The sequence below is a fragment of the Leishmania martiniquensis genome, chromosome 32 (genome assembly GCF_017916325.1).
Source record: "Leishmania martiniquensis isolate LSCM1 chromosome 32, whole genome shotgun sequence".
NCBI lineage: Eukaryota > Euglenozoa > Kinetoplastea > Trypanosomatida > Trypanosomatidae > Leishmania > Leishmania martiniquensis.
The window spans coordinates 824,218-838,904 of record NC_090167.1 but is presented as its reverse complement, the minus strand read 5'-3'; the positions used below and the strand labels follow the sequence as shown (position 1 = coordinate 838,904).

Here is a 14,687-nt window from a genome sequence, read left to right as displayed (position 1 = left end):
GTAAGCAGCGCGGCGTCTTTGTCTGTTTAGCTCGTTCGGAAGGAGGGATGCTGCCATCCGCCTCCTCTCGCAAATTTTCCACACACTCACCCTACCCTTTCCTCCTCTTCCGCCACTCCGGAATGCCCGCTCTTGGATGATGCCATGACGTTGTTTCGATTCTTCTCTTATCTTTGTATGCGTGTTTGCTTTTCGGTTGGCTGTTGTTGTGTGTTGTGGTACTTTATGCCATGGGCTCGTACGTCTATCGCTCTCATGTGTCTCGAGGTTGTTCTTTTTTTTCAATGGGTGCAATCTCGTTTGTGTGTGTGTGTGTGTTTTCGTGCCGTTTGGTTCCCTCTTCGTGTCGTGTCGTTGGCCGTGTCACTCTCTCAAGCAACCGGCGTAAAAAAAAAGAAAAAGCCCCTCCCCCTCCTGCTGACTTCGGTTGGAGAAGGATCTTCCCCTAAAAGGAGGTGAGTCAGGAGGAGGAGGGTGAGAGAGTGCGTGCGTACGTGTGTGTGCGTGCGATGCTTAGGCAGGGCAAACGTTGCCCGTTGCACTCGCTTTACCACCATGTTCGCTGCTTGCCATTCTGTGAGTGCCAACGGCGTATGCGCAGATTCGTAGCGACCAGCTAGCGAACGCTCACAGACATATATATGTGCAGATGAATACACGCATACACCTCAACTACACACGATAGAGAGACGGAGGGTTGGTGACGCAGAGCGCTTCTGACTGATGCAAAATTTTTTGTGCGTCCTTTCATGTCGCCTCTCTCCTCGCTCCACTTATCCTTTGTTTTTTCTTTTTTGTACGTGAAGGGATCCGCGTCCTAGTCGACCCCGTCGACCTTACGTCCACTGGTGTGTGGGCCCGCGCTTTGTCATCCTTTCCCATCCATCCCCATCCAGCTCGTTCTCTCCCAAGATAGCATTTCCGCCGCGAAGAAAAAAAGAGAGGGTCGCCCGACGCGCGTTTAGGTTGTCTCTCTCCCGCCGCTGTGGGGTACACCGACATAATCGGCCGTCTTCTTGAGGGAGCCAAGTGCAAATGGGCACGCTCTGTTCCTAGAGAAACAAAACTGGAAGCACTATCGACGGCAAGCAGCACGTACATGCGAAATCTTCTACAGCTAGGGCAGGAACAGGCAGGCCTTCGGTACACCAAAGGTCGGCGCCACTAGGCAGCAGCGATGGGGAGTAGCTCCAGCAGGGAATGGTTTGATCCCTTCGCAGTCAATACCCCGCTTGCCGGCGTGTGTGCCGTCTCGTGCCTTTTCAACAGTGTGTCGAATGGCACTCTGCGAATTTCGAACGTGTACACCAATACCACTTTGCTTGTTCTCCTCGGATGCTCCACTGGGTTAAGCAACGCGCTGCATGCACCGCTGCTCGGCGCGCAGTTAGGTCTTGCTGCATCGCTGCTTTTCACCTTGGGTGCACCAATGAAAATTCTCTTCACGTGTCGGCTCTTTCCGCACTCCGTGCACTATGGTATCGGTACGTTCTACATAGCTTACCACGCCATGCAGATGCAGAGGGAGCGGAACTACTTCGAGGACGCAGGGGAGGGCGGCGAGGATGAGGTGCTTTAGCGTACGCTGCCCGCTGAAAGGCCTACGCCAAGGTGCCACTGCCTCTGCTGCTGAGAGCGTATGAGGTCGATGGCGGTGTGCCGGTTGCGTGTACGTTTGGTTTCTTGCAGAGGCATCGCGCAGCGCACACGCGAACGAAGCGCACCAACGAAGGGGTGCTCATCGAGTCGAAGGCCCTATTGCCGACATGTAGGCGTGCACTCGTACACGTGCATGTACAGGCAAGCAGAGAGACACTCAGCTGAGCTCACATCGAGTGATACGTGCAAAGAAACCTCTCCAGGGACTCCCCTTGCTTGAACGCTCGTGTAAGCATTGTTGCATGCGTTCGCTCACCACTTGTGACCACTCGCACAGAAGCGCATATACGCAGACAACCCATCCACCCTACAGAAGGGAGGCCACGCTATTCAGCTACGCACGAGGAAAGGATGCACAGCCCTCTTTTTATTGGCGTGTTTGCTGTCTGTACGGTCCTGGCATGTGACGCACGCGCGGCGTCTCCTCTTTACCTCCTGGTCCTCCATACGTGTGGTCTCTGGCCTGCGTCTTTGGCTTTGTGCAGCGCTGTGGTATGCCGCGTCTTTCATCCTCTTCCTCCTTTACTCCACCCTCTCTGGGCATCTTCACCCCATCTACCTCTCTGTACCCCTGCGCACGTACGCGCATACGCACACCGACGCCCATACACAGGCGCGGACGGCTTTCTGCGCACATTACCGACGACGGAAAGCGGGTGATAAGGAGGTGTGCGGGAAGGAGCACCGCTGCACGAATCGCGAAACAAAGACGAAAAAGAGGCCTCGTGGGACGCTCTCAGAGATATACGGTGGAGGACGCACACACACCAGCATCTTCGATAGGGGCACCACAATATGGAGGACCGCAGCTCCGTAGCTTCCAGCGTCTTCTTCACCGGCGTGTCCCTCGTAATCGAGAAGGAGAGGTTGCGCCAGCACTTTGAGTCCGTTGGCCATGTCGTAAGCTTTACCATCTTTGGCCCAGCGCCAGGGAAGGACTTTCGCTATGGCCTTGTCGGGTATATGGATGCGCAGACAGCTGAGGAGGCTGTTCGGCGACTCGATGGCACCACCTTTGGGGAGCGCGCAATGCGCGTGACGGCGGCGCGCAGTACCACGCTGCACGGCCCCCTGCGCGCAGGCCCGGGTGGCGGTGGCAGTGGGCCCGCTGACCACTCTACCTTCCGCAAGCGCCCACGAGAGCTGTATTCGTCTCCGCACTCATCACGCCCGCCTTATGGGCCCGGAATGGGCCGTGGCGGTGGCATGCGTGCGCCGCTGGCGCGTGCCCCGTTCTCTCCGCAGCAGCCTCCGCAACAGGAGCTGCAGCAGCAGGCAAACAGTGTAAAGTCTGTACGAGAGACGATGCAGTTTCCGCGCTTTTTCACGGACCCGATTCTTGGCCGCGACGGCTCCCTCGTACTTGACGCGCTGCGCGGCATGGCCACAGAGGAGGCGTACGCGGCAGTAGAGCAGCTGCGTGTGCTGGCGCTGGAACGCCCGAACGAGGCAAAGCGCCTACTGCACAACAACCCGGCGCTGAAGTCGGCAGTAGTCATGACGCTGCAACACGCCGGACGAATACCATTCGGCTCGCTTCCTCGGGATGCGTACCAGTCGCGAAAGACGGCGGAGGCAGAGGCAGATCTGGCACGATTACCACCAGCGCAGCAACCGACGCGGCCGCAGCAAACCGCCCCGCAAGTGCCTCAGCAGACGCCCCAGCAGCCTCCCGCACAGCCATTGCAACGGGCCAAGAAGGAGGCGAATTCCTCGGCCAAGAGTGCTGAGGCGCGTGGTGCACGCAAGCTCGATAACGCCGCCGGTGGCGCGTGCGCTCCCTCCACAGGCGCCCCATCTGAACTCCAAATGTCTCCACTGCCGCCATCGGCTCCGATGACGGAGGCAGAGCGCGACGAAGTGCTGGAGCTCATCCAGAACATGAGTGAGGAGGATGTGGAGCGGGTTCTGACCATGTCTGCGCGCGACTTGGCTCAGGTGCCCGATGCAGTGCAGCGGAAGCAGCTGGAGGTGCTGCAGAAGCGCCTCTTGGAAATGTCTCAAGATTTGTGATGTCAAGGAGAGCTCTGTGAGACGGCAACCGAACAGGTGTAGAGGAGCCGCAAGGAGAGCAGATGGAGGCGGAAGTGGTGAAGGGGGGGGCAAAGTGGCAAATTTACCCTCATCCCATGCCCTGTGCTTCCGGTTGGAGGGGCGCGTGCGGCGCCCATTTAGGTGAGGTCTCTGGGAGGTGTGCAAAGGCTCGCGCACTCGTGCGTGCATGTGTGCATGCCCGCGCGTGAGGCCGGCATCAGTGAGAATTTTCAGTGGGCAGCCCCAGCGCTTGCCTCCGCTCGTGCGCTTCCGTCCTTTGAGAGCAGGCTGGCGCCACCCAAGCAGCAAAGACAGAGGAGTAAATTTAATGGAGCGGCTTATTCTTGCCAGAGAGGAAGGCGAAAGAGCAGACATCACGTATGGAGGGGCGCTGAGGAAGGAGCGGCGCAGCTGTGGGACAAGCATATGCAGCTGCAGAGCTTATCCGAAGCACTATGCATGCAGAAAAGCTGTGCGAAAACTGCCCCTCTCTCCAAAGTCTACGCAGAACTCTTCTCAGATCACAGTGCAACCCGCCAAAGCTGCGGCAGCTTAGGCGCTGCATGGAGAGCGAATGAGTGCATCTGTGACAGTCGGCGCTTCGCTGATAAGGCCCACCTCTCTCTTTCTTCGCCTTTCTGCATCTTGCATCTGCTTCGCTGTTTTTGAGGCTCTTCTCTGCGCAAGTGTTATTTTCCCCTCCTCTTCTCTTTTTACGTCTCTTTCCACGGCTCTCTGTCTTGTCTTTGGCATTCGCTACGAGCCGCGCGCTATCGTCGCCGGCCGTGTTAAAGCTGCGCGTTTGGAGAGGGATCACGCCGCTGTTGTGCCTCTCCCAATTTCTGTGTTCGAGTGTCATATCTTTTTTTTTTCCTGTTCGCCTCCTCCTCACACGCGAGCACCGCTACAACGGCTGCCTCGACATCGAAGTGCGGTCGCTACCGACGTCGGTACAGCGCAGACAAGGTCGATAAGACACCTCCTTTGCTTCTCTTACTTACACTCGCTTCTCGGTGCTGCGGCGCTCTCCTGCTGCGCCCGACTTGCCCACACTCGCCCTCCCGGCACGAGCAGGCGGTGCCACGGCAACGTACCCGCATGAGCATCTGCATTTCCTCCACAACTGAGCGACGTTGACGCACAGGACGCCGAAACAGGTGTACAGGCAGCCGCTTGCATCCTGTCTCCCTCCCTTCCTTCCTACCTCCAACTACATGTAACCTTAAAGTGTTACATGCAATCTCAATCGCGTCAGATGCAAATTCACTTTGTCGACTCGTCTGACGATGGGGCCTCACACGAGGCGGCCATGGATGTGGGGTCGCCACGATATGATGAGGACTCCATGGAGAGCACCACGCGCGCCGCGGCGTCAACTGGCGCCGCTCGTCAGGCGAGTGCCGGTGACGAAGAGGCGGAGAACAGGTACGCCAACGTTCAAGGGAGCAGACGTGGCGGTGGGTGGCTGTCTTCTATGCTGTACAAGGGTGTCGACACCGCTACTGGTCTTTTTTTAGGAGCGGTCAACGCTGAGTCGCACGAACCGTACGAATCTGGCGGCAACATACCCTCCAACACGCAACGGGCACCTTCCGGGCCTGATCGCGGTAACAGCGTAGCCGCTGGTGGCTACCCGCCAGGCTGGCGCAACAACAGCAGCAGCAGCGGCAACTGGGAGTTTGATAGATCGCAGCATCTCGGCTCCATGGAGTTGGCTCTCTCCACTGAATCGTCGAGTACCCCGGAAGGCGGCGATGATGTGGAGGGGGGTGGCGAGTACGATCAAGTGAACCTAGACCTAAAAGACACCGTACTGCTCTTTATGCAGACCGGCTCTGATGTGTTCATGAACATAATCCTCGCCACCCTGAAGGCCAGCAACGAGCTGGTGGATGGCGAGACCTTTGAATTAGTGAGTGAAAGCCCAGCACTGCTGAAAGTGTTCCTGGATTCGGGCCGCGTCAACATCGACGATGCTCGCGTGCAGTCGATTGTGCAGGCGAAGCTGGATGAGGTGCTTGCCGGGGACCCCTACGAGGGCGACATTGTCCCTGGTGATTTGCTTAACTACGTGCGGTTTCTGTGCAATATTCGCACAAGTCGCATTAATTTTCAGCAGATGGTGCTCCTCCGCTACTCGGGCTTCGACTATGTGCAGCTGCTGATCGACTGCCCGTATCTGCTAGAGGATTTGGAAAAGCCCAGCTTCTGCATCTACCTTGTCTTCGACGTGCTGCACTACATCAGCATTGCCATTAGCTGGCTTGGCGTGTTGGTGACGTTGACCTTTACGGCAACCGTTGTGTGGACGGTGGTGTACTGGTTCCAGCAGTCCGAAAAACCCCACAACGGCTACTGGATCATCATCACATATGTTGGCGGCTACGTGGTGAGTCTCGTCGCCACCATGCGGGCGGAGGAAGGTAAGATCAAGCGCTATGACAATGAAGTGTGGAAGTACCCGGACAACATTTTCCGAATCGTGCCTATTATCCCTGTGTACGAGATCATGCTGAGCTACGTGTTGCTGCGATACGAGATTGCCGCCGACGCAAAGCGCTTCTTTATTATTCGCTACGATCTGCGCAACGGCACGTTCATCCAGCACATTGCCAACGGGTGCTTTTACGCCCTGCCGCAGCTGATTTTGCAGACGTTCCTTTTGACCGGAGACGATTTCCAGCGCGGCCGCCCTTTTCCCACCGCCTCTTATTGGCTGCTGTTGGGCTGCTCGCTGACGCTGATAGCCATGTCGATCTTCGCGTACTGCCGCATTGCCATCTTCACGCACTCGTGCAACGGCTGCGGTTTTGCAGTTCTGTCGAGCCAAAGCACCAGCACCAAAAACCATGCGCGCCTGCTCGCCACGCGCGTCCACCCGTCCGACATCGCGACAAAGGTGCTCATCTTCTTCACCATGTACTTCTTTGTTGCCCAGGCAGTGAGCCTGACCGTGCTGCTGCTCAACCTGCGCTTCTGCATAAGCGGCGCGATCGTCTTCCTCGCCATCTACGTCGGCATCCTTGGCGTTTCTATCATCGTCCTTGTGATTGTGTATGCCAATGTGCCCTTCTCCCGCGCCATGGGCGCCATCGGCATCCCTGTGGCGCTGCTGGAGGTCGCCTTCCTTGTGTTTGTGAACCAATCAAGGACGAACCAGGAGTGCCTCATCTTCAGATCGGGCTCCAGCAAGTGGATCATACCAAGCATCGTCACCTTCGGGTGGATGTGCGTGTCCATAGGCATCTGGTCAGCCATGCTGCTGTTCGAGTTCTTCAGCGGCAAACGCATCACACAGCGGGCTGTCGATCACTACATACTGGCGTAGAACGGCATCGCCGGCCCTCGCACAGCGAACTATCACCTCTTCGCCCTCTTGTGCGGAAGCGGATGGCGCTGCTGTCGCGTCGTCGAGGACCTTTTTTTTGTTTTCCTTCAGTGCTTGCATTGCTTTGCGGCCTCATGTGCCTTTACACACGCGCGCGCCTCTGCGAACGGGAACCATGCAGACTCACGCGGGCTCCCATTTGCCACCCGAAGCTGCCACTCGAATATGCGTCATTGGGCGCACGTGCCCCTCGTCTTTGTGCCGTTTCTTTTTCTCTCTGTTTTGAACTGCGCGGTGAGTCGTACAAGTGCCGTATGACACGCAGGTGCATTTTGTTGCTTTGCTTTTTGCCTTCGACGACTTTCTTCGCTGCCACGCAGCGCGTGAATCAAGGAGCAGCAGACAGAGAGAGAGACGCGCACGTCTTCTCGCCGGGCCCCATCGTGTACCGTGCAGCAGTCGTGTAGAGGCGCGCGCGAGGCAGCAGTGGGCGGGCTCAGGCATCCCAACGCAGGCGCCGCCTCATACTCGGCGTACACGCCTCGCAGGTCGCCACGTGGTGCACCCCTCGGCGAGGGCGGCGGCAGTGGCGGCTCAAGCTGCCCACGCCACTGAGCAGTGAGGGCCAGGCAGGATGCGCTCGCGGCACACGGCTACTCCACGTACCGTATGCATCGCACAAGCGTCGTCACGGCCGCACGTCTCCCCGACGCAGCACCAGCCACTGGCCTGACCGCGGGTACCTGTAGGGGCAAGTCGCTGTGACGTCGCCGCGTCGTGGGTGATTGGCGTTCTCGTCGCCACCAGAGAGGCGGATCAGCGTTCGGGGGGCGAGAGATGGGGGGAGGGGGGGATGGGCTCGCTTGGCGCTCTCCCACGCACAGAAGAAGGGCCGGCAGCGGTCCACCTTGGCATACGGCGCACAGGGAATGGTGATGTCACCCGTCATTGAGGCCGGTGAAAAAACTGCAACAAAGATGGACGCTCACCACCACCCTCGTTGCCACTTGCGCCCCTCTTTTCTCGTTCACATTTTTGCTCGTGACACGCTTGCTTCCTTCCGCTCTTCTTCCGACCTTTGTCTCTCTTTCTCTCTCTCTGTCTCTCTTTCGCGCTCCTGCCTCACGAACGAATCCTTCGCCAATAACCATGCCAATCCGAAGCGCGCGCATCAAGAGAGAGAGAAAGGTGCTGCCACTAATCTGCTGCTGCGTAGTCGGCTCCTCATTTTCTCTCGCTCTCTTCCTTGCGCGCATGCCATGAGGTGAAACAGGAAAAGCGACAACGACAACACACATACACAGAGAGAGAGACTCGTTTTTTTCCCCTTCTCTTCCCAAAAGAAAACGGAATCGATTGATGAGTGCAGTTCACCTGCACCCTCACTTTGTTGCGGCGTGCAGCTATGCCGATGTGAGCTCTGTGGTAAAGCTGCTGAAAGAGCCGATTGACGACGCCGATTTCAAGGCGAGCGACGATGCTCCCTATCTTCCAGCTGCGTTCACGAGCACCATTCACCTGAGCGATACACTAAGCGGGTTGACGCATCCGATGCGACCGTCGCCCTTGGAACAGCGGAGTGCGAATCGCACGGTGACCGAAAAAGCAGTTCACGCCCCCTTCGAGAGCGATGCACTGATGCCTTCGAATCCGTCACGGCTCCCATCGGGAGAGGCGTACGCCGTACCAAAGGACGAGGGCGCTACTCCATTCTCGCCTTCACCGCTGTCAAATGTGCAGATGCGAAACGATTCCTGCTCGAAGCGTAGCCGGCTTCCTTCCTTGGCAGGCGCCAAGCCGCAGCAACCAAAGGTACTCTACATATGGGATGTGGACGACACCCTCGTCGCATCCGGAGTAAGTGGAGTTCGCCAAAACCCCGTGTTCCGGGATGCGGAGCTCGTGGCACTCTTCCGAAGCGCGGGTGACAATGCTCGCCATTTATTCCTTTCACAGGGGAGCATCGACGACGTCCTTGACAAGCCTTGTGGGCGACTGTCGTGCGTGCGGCCATTTTTGGAACGCACCACAGGTCTTTACGGCGGCCGCCGTGCGGGTGATGACAGCGTAGGCGGCTCCTCAGCGGCTCCTGGCAGAGGTGTGACGGTGGGGAGGTCACGCGCCGCGTGTGTGCTCTGTTGCGGGGCTTCCAGTCAGATAAAGGCGCCCCGGCCCTCTGCGTTGTCGGCGGCCGGTGACAGAGATGCGTCGAATGGAAACAGGGCCGCCAGAAGCGGCTTCAAAGACGACGACCTGCGCCACTTAGGATCAGGCACGGTTGTCGTGCGTCTCACCACCGTACGGGGTCGCAGGGAAACAGCAGAGGATGCGGCGTTCCTGGACGACCCGAGCGCGTCACCGACGTGCAGCCACAGCTTCGAAGGGGTGCTCGATGAAAGAGCAGAGCGGCCGGGCCGATGGCTCATTCTTCGCCCGGAGGTGTGGGGCATCACACTCGCGTCTATGAGCACGTTTTTCCCGCCGTCGCGCAACACGGCCTTTGTGAACGGTAAACTATACCGAAAGATGGACGTTGTCTGGTCGCTCGCCATGAGCAGCGCGTGGGACTCCGTCCTGTTTATCGACAACAATCTCTCGGAGTTGGGCGTTGTGCGATACGGTCTGCAGATGTCAGACTTGCATGATTTACGGCGTCAACGCAACACATATCGTTTTTTTCAGGCCGATTATCTTCTGCTCGCTACCTCGGCGAAGCTTCACGAGCTGGAGCTACAATATGGTCGTGACGTCACAAAACCACCTGAGACCACCGAGCTTTCTCCCTCGGTAGAGGACATGCCGCACCGAAGTAGCGGCGACGCCCAGGCACAGAAAGCGACTGCCGTTACTTTGCCTAGCGGGAGCGCCTCGACGACTGTTGGGAAGACCAGCAACGCGGAGGAAACGGGCGATTTAACGCCCTCCAAGTCCACAACGGCGTCCAGCTGTGGCGGTCCCGATAGCGCAGGCGTGCACCAAGGTGGTGTAGGGAGTATCGATGTGGGCTACACCTCTTCTGAGAGGAGGTGCTCATCTTTGTGGGACGCTGCCGCCAACGGGGTTGCGAGCGACGTGAATTCCGTCAACGCGAGCGGGAGCGATAGCGCGCTTCCCCATCCTGATGCAGCACCCCCGTTGGTGGCGCAAAGCTGGCACGGATCGAGCAGCAGCCACCCTTCTGTGAACGTGGATGGCTTATCGCCCAGGTTACCTTGTATCTCCCATCACCCTCCTCACAGAGAAGGCGACGGCAGCCTCGAGACCGCCGCGATCCCACCTCTGAATGCCACCAAACGCCCGCCAAAGCATTCATGCAGAGATGTGGACCTCGTTGTCGTGAATCTGCACTTGCCGTCTGAAGCGTATCAGCAGGTGCTGACTGCTGCACGCACCGACAGCAGTGGGCAGCGAAGTATGCAGCGTACCGATAGCGTCCTCGACAGGTACGTTGGCCAGCCGGTGTTTGTTGGGGACCGCAGCTGCACCGATGAACAGTACAGAGCCATCCTCAAGTACTTCCAGGAGGCGGAGAGTGCTCTATTTCAACTAATCGATGAGGATATGCGGGCAAACGGCTTTGTGGATGTTTCCAAGGCGAGTCGATGGGTGCCAGACACGCGTACCGTGTACGCGCCGATTCGGGTGCGGCCAACGTTTGTGCCGCACCTGCTCAACTTCTACAAGCCTTTCTTCGACGAGCTGGAGGAGCAGGTGGTCTTGGCGTTGCAGCACACGGGTAGCACGAGGGCGTCACGCCTGCTGCACAAGGAGGCGCAGCGGCTGTACTACACTCTGCAACGCGCGCTTCCTTTCATCGACCCGTACTTGACCGGCGACCTGGGCTGCATACTCTTTGACATCTGCATCACAGACGGTAGCGTTCCGCGCTCGCTGTTGGAGCAGCTAAAGAAGACGATTGCTAAAACGAGGGCCTGCATTCAGCCGGGCCAGGGGAAGAGACAGTCGTGATGTGAGTTTTGGGTCTGCAAACACCCCTCACCGCCTCCCTCCTCCCCTCCTGCTTGCGAGGTGCGCCGACGTGAGAGCCGGTGAGATGTGTAGCGCCTGATGCGCTGCAGCTTCTGATCATATCTTTTTCTTCCTTTTCTCTCGTTTAGCTTGTGTCCTTCTCGTTTTCCCATGCGGGCAGGTACGTGGACCTCACATGGAGGTGATCGATTCCACGATACCGCAGCAACACGAGCTCGTTACCCCCTGCTGTTCTTGCGCTTGTAGGGCAGCCTCGAGTACGCTGCTTGCTGCTCTAGCTTGGCAGCACCTCCGAATCGGGTTTACCATTCTTTGTGGCTCCTCTTTCTTCCGAGGCCCCCGGGCCTCCCCCCTTTCTCTCCTCGCTTCGCCCGTGTGGCCCCTCATGCCTGGACGTCGCTCATATGCATTAGCACCTTCGCGTAATGCGTCTGGTGGCGAGGGCGGTCTTTGATAATCTGCCACGTCTCCGCTGTAGCGCCAACTTCACCAAACATCAGAGCAGGCGCCTCGCAGGAGTACTCTGCAATAATGCGCGACGGGAATGGTGGAGCACACACTGTCGAATCTTTCTCTTTATTATTATATACCTTACGCGTAAGTGTGGTAGTCACTCCCAGAGCTGGAGCACATTACTGCAGCTGCACCCTTAGTCCCGCCTTGTGAGTATGTTTGGCCGCAGAAGTGTGGCTAATAGATTAGAACACCTCCGTTTGCGTCTGTTGCCCGTGCACGTGCATAGATGCGGTTTTCTGTTTATTTACCTTGCTTGTGTGCGTCTGTGTGGCGTTAGCGGCTGCTCGTCAGCGTATTGTTTCTGGAGGGGTGTCTTGCTTTAAATGGAAGCCGTTGTGTGACACGTGCCTCGCATCGATAGTGTGCGCGCACAGCCACACGCACTTCTTTTTTTTTGCTCTCTTTCTCTCCCGTGCATCTCCGTTTCCTTTGCCTTTTTGTTGTTCTTACGTGTAAGGTGTGCCTTCGTTTGCCATCAAACGACTCGGCCCTGCTCACTAAGAGGCTCCTCCCTCTCCCCCCTCTCAAACCTCTCTTCCCTTCGCGTGTACATGCGTGCATGTGTGCACGCTTATGTGTGTGTGTATGCCGATGCCACAGAGAGACCTGTAGGATATCTCACTCTACTCGGCTACGTGATTTCTGTGCCGATGCTTTTAAATTACCAAGGCGCTTCATTTACTCCCCCTTCTTTCGCGCATGATGCAGGCGTGTAAAACGTGCGGAATCAAACAGGTGCATGCCCACGGGTTTGGCGGTTGGCGTGCGCGTGCCACCGCCAGGGAGGCCGGGGTGATGCGCGTGACGTTCTCTTTGATTTGCTCCTCTTCGTCGACTGGAATGTGCGCTGTGCATTCTTTTTTTTGTTTGTTTCATCCCTTTACCCGTGCACACCCCTTCGCATTTCTCGGCGCTTTTTTCGAAGTGTCCTCATAGTGGAGTGCGCCGCCCCTTTCCCTTTCTCCCCCTCTCTCTCTCGCTTCCTCTTCCCCCCTCCCTCACCTCTCCTCCCCCGAGTCTTCGCATGCTGTTCGCTCCCTCGTCACCTCTTCGCCTAGAGTTTGTTATTATTTCTTCTCTTCTTATTCTCCTCGAAAATGTGTTGCTCGACTGTCTCGTGCAATTCCTCACGCTGCTCTGTGGCGTGCTGCTGGCGGACTATTCAGCCGAGCAGACACAGGCGTCAGGCCGGCAAGGACTATCGCGTGCTCGCGCGGCTTTCATAGCTGCTGGAGGCCGATGATACAGTACAGAGCGACGGGGAGCCAGGAGAGGCTGCGATGCTGTGTAGGAATAATATACTCATACGTACAACGATAGGAGGCTGTGCCCCTCTTCGCTCGCAAGCGGCGTTCTGTGTACGAAACAATAGTGCGATGAGTCGATCAGCTTTGAGGTAGCCCTGATCTGCTGCGACACCGATTGAAACGGCGATGTGATTTCTCTCGAGCTCGCTCTTCCTTCTCACGGCGCTCGACACAGGCCCTGCACCTGTAGAAAAGGGCATTGCCAGGGCGGATCTGTGCACCAATCGTGGCGCTACCTGGGTGCTGCGGGCGCCTCTTTCGGCTTGGCCGTGGGTGACTGAGGAGTGGAAGACGACAAGTCTAAGCCGCCTGCCGCATGTGCGGCCCCACAGGAGGAGCGAACACCAACTGCATGAACTCACAGACCTGGGCAACGGGCCTGGGGCGTCGGGCCGACACTCCCCCCTTCTCTCCCCGAGGCGGCGATGGCTGATGCCTCCTGTTCCCCTGGCAGTATGGGCTCCCCCTTCGCCCGACCACAACTGTGCTCTGATAGGGGCCCTGAGATCGGAGAACGCGAGCACGTGACCTGCGCGCTGCCGAGCATTTCTGGTACAATGTTGGACGTTGAAAAAAGGGCTGCGGGGGCAAGAGGAGGAGGTAAGATGGAGGCAAACGATACGCGAAGGGATCGGCACCGATGAGCTCTAAACTACCAGCGCGCGATATCTGCAGCATCCCCTAAATGTGCCCAGGCAACCTGATGAGGTGCAGTCGTGTTCGGCATCGCACGATCGCGGCAACCGAAGCTGTCAGGCCTGACATACTCCACTGCGACGAGTCTTCACGTTATATGACGAACGCCGGCGTGTTGAAGCGACTGGGAGAGAATCATGGCGCAGAGGGCAGAGGGAAACGGGCCCCCGGGGGCCCTGCCCTGGCGCTGATCACCTCTGCGCACACTCGTTCGGCGTGCACAGGGCCCTTTCCTCCATAGCCATGCCGTCTTCATGTTAGACGACAGCGCCTCCGCCCTCGAGGACGACGCTGAGCTCAGCCCGCTTTGAATCATGGAGTGAAGTTCACTCGAGTCCTTCTGGCGCCGACCGCACAGCCACCCATGCGGTGAAAGGATGCAGTGGGAACAGGAAGTGCCCGGTGGGGGCAGGGCCCGGTTCGACGACAGGACGAAGCGCCCTGAGTGACGGAGGCAAAACCTAAAAAAAACGTTTGCAGAGGTGAAGAGGAGGGGCAGTTGCGCGCTTGTACAGGAGCTCGCCTGACTTCGCTTTGGTAGATAGCGCACGTCTCTTCCGCAAAGAAACGGCTTAGGAAGGGGTCTCGTTCACTTTTGCTCGCAGCATGCGGACTCTGGTCGCCCTGTCCGGTCACCCTTTGTGATGCGCCCCCTTTCCTTTTTTCTCAGCGGACACTTTGCAGGAGTGCATAGGCTCTCAGGACCGCGCGGCGTTTCTTCCTTCCCCCCTCTTTTTTCTGTCTCGTTGCCGTCGTTCTCTTCAGTTCCTTTTGCCGAATACCTGCTCAGAGCTTATAACGCGTGAAGGACATGGCAGTGCGTGGCGAGCTCTCCGATCTCCGGCCCTTTCCGTTCTTCTCATCCTTTTCTTCGCCGCGATGGTGCGAGGCGACGCTATGCCTGTCCCTCCTATCTCCCTTTTTGCTCGTTAAAAAAAAGCACTGCGCCAATGCTCGCCGTTTTCTGTCTTTTCGCGCGTGACTTCTCTTATTCGACTGTTTCCTGTATTCGCTTGCTCGCTCCCTCTGATGCTCGTTGGCTTCCTCCGCCTTCTGTTTGCTCTTCGCATCTTCATTTTTCTCTCTTCCCCCCTTTTTCTTGTGCTGTCGCCATCTGTTCCGTTTTCTATGCCCTTCTTCGGCGCCGCTGAAACCCT

At 57.7% G+C, this 14,687-nt stretch overlaps 4 protein-coding genes across 4 annotated transcripts; all 4 read left to right on the top strand.

Moving 5' to 3' along the window:
- Window positions 1–1,177: 1,177 nt before the first annotated feature.
- On the top strand, window positions 1,178–1,579 carry LSCM1_01864 (uncharacterized protein; the record flags this gene model as incomplete). The annotated part of the gene is made up of 1 exon (XM_067319462.1): window positions 1,178–1,579. One exon carries the CDS (start codon window positions 1,178–1,180, stop codon window positions 1,577–1,579), a length of 402 nt encoding a protein of 133 aa, XP_067176011.1.
- An 875-nt stretch (window positions 1,580–2,454) lies between these two features.
- On the top strand, window positions 2,455–3,672 carry LSCM1_01863 (uncharacterized protein; the record flags this gene model as incomplete). Its single annotated transcript, XM_067319461.1, has 1 exon — window positions 2,455–3,672. The coding sequence occupies one exon, from the start codon at window positions 2,455–2,457 to the stop codon at window positions 3,670–3,672; it is 1,218 nt and encodes a 405-aa protein (XP_067176010.1).
- A 1,255-nt stretch (window positions 3,673–4,927) lies between these two features.
- LSCM1_01862 (uncharacterized protein) lies at window positions 4,928–7,021 on the top strand (the record flags this gene model as incomplete). The annotated part of the gene is made up of 1 exon (XM_067319460.1): window positions 4,928–7,021. The coding sequence occupies one exon, from the start codon at window positions 4,928–4,930 to the stop codon at window positions 7,019–7,021; it is 2,094 nt and encodes a 697-aa protein (XP_067176009.1).
- A 1,359-nt stretch (window positions 7,022–8,380) lies between these two features.
- LSCM1_01861 (uncharacterized protein) lies at window positions 8,381–10,990 on the top strand (the record flags this gene model as incomplete). The annotated part of the gene is made up of 1 exon (XM_067319459.1): window positions 8,381–10,990. The coding sequence occupies one exon, from the start codon at window positions 8,381–8,383 to the stop codon at window positions 10,988–10,990; it is 2,610 nt and encodes an 869-aa protein (XP_067176008.1).
- Between the last annotated feature and the right edge of the window lie 3,697 nt (window positions 10,991–14,687).